The sequence below is a fragment of the Naegleria gruberi genome, assembly GCF_000004985.1.
Source record: "Naegleria gruberi genomic scaffold NAEGRscaffold_50, whole genome shotgun sequence".
NCBI classification, from domain to species: Eukaryota; Heterolobosea; class Eutetramitea; order Acrasida; family Naegleriidae; genus Naegleria; species Naegleria gruberi.
Window position 1 is genome coordinate 144,983 of NW_003163277.1, and position 6,000 is coordinate 150,982.

General features: G+C 34.9%; 2 protein-coding genes across 2 annotated transcripts; one reads left to right on the forward strand and one right to left on the reverse strand.

The window, feature by feature from the left end:
* Nucleotides 1-285: 285 nt before the first annotated feature.
* NAEGRDRAFT_71973 (uncharacterized protein) lies at nucleotides 286-2,442 on the forward strand (the record flags this gene model as incomplete). The annotated part of the gene is made up of 1 exon (XM_002672837.1): nucleotides 286-2,442. The coding sequence occupies one exon, from the start codon at nucleotides 286-288 to the stop codon at nucleotides 2,440-2,442; it is 2,157 nt and encodes a 718-aa protein (XP_002672883.1).
* Nucleotides 2,443-2,544: 102 nt separating this feature from the next.
* On the reverse strand, nucleotides 2,545-4,790 carry NAEGRDRAFT_51930 (uncharacterized protein; the record flags this gene model as incomplete). The annotated part of the gene is made up of 4 exons (XM_002672906.1): nucleotides 2,545-3,393; nucleotides 3,498-3,561; nucleotides 3,635-4,198; nucleotides 4,324-4,790. 4 exons carry the CDS (start codon nucleotides 4,788-4,790, stop codon nucleotides 2,545-2,547), a joined length of 1,944 nt encoding a protein of 647 aa, XP_002672952.1.
* Between the last annotated feature and the right edge of the window lie 1,210 nt (nucleotides 4,791-6,000).

Sequence of the window (6,000 nt, forward strand, 5' to 3'; positions counted from 1 at the left end):
AAATTTTGCCTTCCAATTATTAAAATATTCTTTATATTCATTGTATTAAGGAAATGAATGGCTACGGCCATATCACGATGAATGCACCTCATCCCGTCCGATTTGAGAAGTTAAGCATCGTCGAGCCACATCAGTACTGAGGTTGGAGACAACTTGGGAACCTGTGGTGCTGTAGTCTTTTTATCAAATTATACATAATACATTCGAAATCATTTTATTGGAAAGGTATTCTGGTATTGCACTTTAAAGTTTACAAAATGTTCGAACAAAAAATCAACAAAAAAAATGGCACAACATCAATACCACTACATTCTCAATACACAAGAAGAATTTAATTATTCAAATTATGTTCCGAATAATGTTCGTCCAGAGACAAAACTTCAGGAAATTAAGAAAATTTTCAAGGAATGTTTCGGAAATGTAGAGTTAATTGTTGAATGTTTGAAGGGATTTGATGAGAAAACTTATGCCAACTTGTGTTATACCGAGTGGAAAGAGTCGAATTTCTTATCGAGAATATCTAAATGGTTATTCCTGGGATTCGGAAAAGAAGAAGAACAATCAGAATTGTTAAATAATAGTAGTAGTAGTGGTCGTAGTAGTGCAGTAAAATATGATACAAGAATTGTTGGGGAGTATTTTAAAATTTTGGATATGGCAATTATGCGTGATCTTACCTATAGTAATGTGATCAATTCTTATTCCTTATTCCCTTCAAAGAATGAACGAGTGTGGAATGAAATTGTTAATTATTGTCTTTATTTGATAGATTTGGCTGATTCTGCAGATAGAGGTTTGACAATTTCGTATGCTCTGAGGAGATTTATTCAGAGAGACAATAGAATTAAAGATCTTGTTGCAGAAAAGAGAGAAAACTTGATTCAAATGATGATTAGATTGACTAGATTTCCAACCAATCAAACATTATTGACGAGTAATCATTCTCTGATGGTTTATTGGACTCTCAAGTTGCTCGAATTGAGTGGTGTAGAGAAATGGAATGGAATAATTGAATACGAAACAACTTTGGAGAAAATTCAGGGATTTTACTTGAAAGCATTAGTTAGCACTCTTCCTGAAAACTTGCTTGATAGGCATTGCGCTAAATATCATATTGAACCTTATGAAATTGTAACAGAGGTGTTTAATCTTTCCAATTCTTGCTATTTGAAGAACGGTGACTCTGTTTCTTGTCTATTTGATGATCAATTGATTTGTATGAGAGAATTTACAATAGTTTCTATGGCAAATACTATCATGAATAGATCAGGGATTGAAATCGATGAGTTAATGCTTAATTCCTTAGCTAGAGCTCTCAAGTTGCAAAATGACAATAATGCGTGTAAGCTTTTCAGCGCGACGATTTCTTCCTTCTTTGAGCAAAATCCCAAACAACCGATTTCTGAGCTCAATTACTCCATAATTAATCTATACTGTTCCATAAGAATGCAATCTACCTTCAAATTATATTGTGAAATATTCAATAGTAATGAACAAAGAGTATTCATTTCCAATACTATTATGGATCCTTTTCTCGACCATTTTATGGAAATAAGGAAAGGAAAAGACTATACTGATTTGAAGAATATTATAGACTGTTTTGATGCATTTGGGGAGAGTAGTTCGTTTCTTGATGAGAGAATGGTGACCCTGTTTGTGGATTTTGGTCAAACATATAGTGTATTGGGGGCTTTTGCATCTATTATTCAAAATAGAGGAGCTGAGCTGATGAACATCATGGATGGAGCAATGTGCAATCGTTTAGAAAAACGGTTAGAAATACGTATTTCAAGGTATTGTGACGGTGGTTGGTTTGCTGTTTTATGCTCAGCACTGGAAAGTGGATTATTTTGGAATATTATTGAAAAATCGAGGCAATTAACTGAGCCAAACTTTACAATAACTGAGAAATTCAAACAAGGCTACACTTTAGAACTTGTGAAAAAAGTGAGACAAGAACATGAAGGTGGCACTGCTGATCCTCCTTTCTACATTCTCTACTGTTTGTGGTTCCTCTTAATGGAGAACATTGAAAAATCTAACAAGGTTAGTAGAGGAAAGAAAAATGAAATGTACAGAGCTCTCGTTAAACTATCTTTGATTCCAAGAGATTATGACTGTGGCAGTCCTTTTGATTCTGTGTTTGCCTTCTTCCTACTTGCAGAACTTGAGGAAAATGTGGAAGAAAACATGAGTATTATTTTGGAAAATATGGATGCAATCATTAATAGTATGTATGAACAATCAAACAGAAGCACAAGCTTTTTAAGCTTTGCAATAAGTAGATTATTGGAAAACATTGAAAGATTCCTCTATCACTACAGTGGAAGAGATGAATTGCAAAATGCAATTCGATTCGAATTAAAACAGGCCTTAATTCACTTGCCAACAGATGAGCATCCAAAACTTTTAGAAGCCATTCACAAGCTTATCGATAATTAAATAATGTAAGTAAAATATTTTGATTTGTCAAAAGGATGGTCAAGGTTGATTTACTTTTAATTTATTATACAATATGTACAATTTCTAATATATGAATGATATTTAAACCATACTTTGTTTGGCAGCAAGTGATCTATAAATGCCATTTGGATTTCTAATCAATTCTTCATGAGAACCACGTTCTCTAATGACACCATGATCCATGACACAAATTTCATCTGAATTCTTAATGGTTGCCAATCTGTGAGCTACACAAATGGTTGTTCTTCCCTTCATTAAACGATCGAGGGCTTCTTGAACTAGGCCTTCAGATTCAGCATCGAGAGCAGAAGTAGCTTCGTCCAAAAGGAGAATTTGTGGATTTTGTAAAATAGCTCTGGCAATAGCAATTCTTTGCTTTTGACCACCAGATAAGGAAACACCCTTTTCTCCCAATCTTGTATTGTATCCATTAGGAAGTTCCATAATAAAGTTGTGTGCATTGGCAGCTTTGGCAGCTTCTTCAATTTGACTTTGCTTGGCATCTTTCTTACTTCCAGTCAATCCACCAATTGAGTAGGCAATATTTTCCTTAATAGTTCCTTGGAATAGAGTTGGTTCCTGAGTGACGATACCAATAACTTGATGGAGCCATTCAGTGTCCAATTCTTTAATATCCACACCATCCAAGAGAACTCTACCTTTTTGAGGAGCATAGAATCTTTCCATAAGACCAATAATTGTTGATTTACCAGATCCTGAACCACCAACCAAAGCAACGGAGCTACCTGCCTTAATCTTCAAATTAAAGTCTTTCAAAATGGTCAAGTGTGGACGAGATGGATAAGCAAATTCAATTCCTTCAACTGTAATTTCACCTCTGAGATCGTCAACCTTTTTACCATTGAGTGGTTCAGTAATTTCTGGTTCTCTCAAAATGACCTTCAAGAGAGCTTGTTGACTGGCGTTTGCCTTGGCAAAGTATGGAAGATTGTCAGCAGCTTGATTCAAACCTAAAATACTAAGCAACTGTTTTTACAATAATTGTAAATGAAACAAATTGTTAATTAACTTACCATAATACCAAAGACTTTGACCATTTCACCAAGAGTTGCATCACCATCAATGACAATAGAACCTCTACAATATGTGAAAATATATTGCGCCATTCGAATAATTAATTACTGAACTAGTGAAACGCAAACTAACTTACCCATACCAAAAAGTCAAAGCAAAGAAACCATTGATAACCATATAAGAATTACCCATAGCAATACCTTGAGAAACTCCCTTTCCAATAATTGAGAATGGAGCTCCAGCAAGTGCCTTACCAAAACGTGCCTTCTCACGTCTATCTCCGGCCATTGAACGAATTGTCTTGATTGAGCTAGAAACTTCACCAGCAACACCAGCAGCTCTCATCACTGCATTATTAATTCTATTTGTGAAAACTTCAATACACTTGGTACAAATGACAATGACAATCACAACGAGTGGACTGCAACTAATCAAAATCAATGTCATTTTCCAATTGGTTGTCAGAGCCATGATAACTCCTGCAATGGCAGTTGCAACGTGAGTGCAAACTAAACTGAGTTTCATAGTGTAGGCATCTTGAATCTTGGCTACATCTTCAAAGATTGGAGCAGTTAATGCACCAGATGACTTGATGTCGAAAAATCCCATTTCTTGTGAGATTAGTGCATTGAAATAGGTTCTTCTTAAACGAATGGCTAAACGGTCACCTGCAATATTCATGAACATTTGTGAGAGAAAGCTGGATAAACCACCACCGACACCAATACAGGCAAAACCAATTGTGTAATTGACAATATTGTCTCTCCTAATTGAATTCGAATAGAAAAAAAACAGTTTCGTATACGAAAAGAAACTAAAACTTACAATTCCTGAGCAGAAATATCCAACTTGGCATAATCAATAGCATCATCAACAAAGGTACCAAAAATCAAATAAAACACCAAAGGCATGACACCATAAACAGCTGAAGAAAGCATTCCACACAAAATTAAAATCCATTCCCAACTGAAAGTTTTCAAAATCTTAAAGTTGTGTTTTCCCTTCAATTGTGGTTCTCTTGCATCCTTGTAAGTTTGTTTCTCTTGTTCTGAAAGGGATTTTCTACGATTTTTTAACATGTCAGCAATTGACTGATCGTAATCTCTATTTAAAGAAGATGCATATGGAAGAGCAGTTGGTGGAGGGAGAACCTTGTTAGGAAGATGTTCAGTTGATTGTGGTTGTTGAGCTGCATCAAATTCCTTTTGTTTGAGCATTCTGGCGAAGAGTTCTTGATCTTCGTTGGTTGTGGCAATTGGCACAAATTGCTTGGTTGGGTTTTGCGGATTCATCTTTCCGTTATTTGTTAAATGTTATGTTGCTATTATCTATTGCTATTTGAGAAGTGCAGTGTTGAATTGTTACTATTGGTGTGGAGGATGAATATTGTGGAACGACAAGTTAGGGATTTTGTTTTAGTTTGAATTAGTTTGACTTTCGTCTCTGTGAGTGTGATAGAGAACATTCATCCATGTATCTTCTAGTAGGTGGGTTGGAATGTTTCCTCATGTGAAACCACAAAACATGAACCAACTGGAAACTTTTTCTTGGTGATGTTTGATGGCGATTACTTTCAAGAACGCCAAATTGCTTCCATCTGGATATTAAAATCGTTGCTGTCAGATCTTGTACTGATCCTGTCCATGTCAACTACCTGTAATGCATGCCAGTAATAGAATGTTAAATGATTTATCATGATAAACCCTAAAAAATTGATTGTATTGAAATTTTGAAAAGAATGTGTGGAAGAAAGTTTGCTAATGGAAAGCAATTACAATAATTGTGATTTTTCAATGGTAATGTTGGAATGGATGGTGAACGTGGAAAAGAATTTGGGATGTAAATCATGGATAGAGTGTGTGAGGATGGATGCTTGGTTGTATATCCATAGTCTGTCTCAAGATTCTAACACAGTCCCAACTGTCCAGATTAGCATAATAGGGATCTTCGGATGTGACATTGATAAGGTTGACATCTTCTCATGTGTGATAATCGAGGAAATTTCCTCTAAAGCACTTGTACACTTTTGACCTTAATATATTATCAAATAATCAAAATGATGATGAAGATTCATTTGATACTGATGAAATTACTTACATGATCCGAAGGAATTAGAACCAACTCCCCAATCTTTTCAAGTAACTATTTGATATCATGTTCTTCCTGATCAATACGGTCGGACGACACTTTTCCAATTCGCTTTCAATCATTTACTCAAAGGTCTTTGAAGAGATAACAAGAGCTTGACCATAGTGAGGCAGACATTGTTCGATTTTTTTTTGAGAACTTTTGATCATTTCACAAATAGAGAAAGAGATTGAGGAAATTGAATTTATTGTTGGAATGAACATTTCTTAACTATTAATTGTTTTTGGAGACATTGATGGATTGTGATTGTGGAAAATGAGGATTTTCCACTCAATTGATATCTTTTCCTATCTAATTCAATTAAGGATTTAAGAGTTTCTCTGTTTTTTGGTTTTTTAACAATTGCAGACTTAT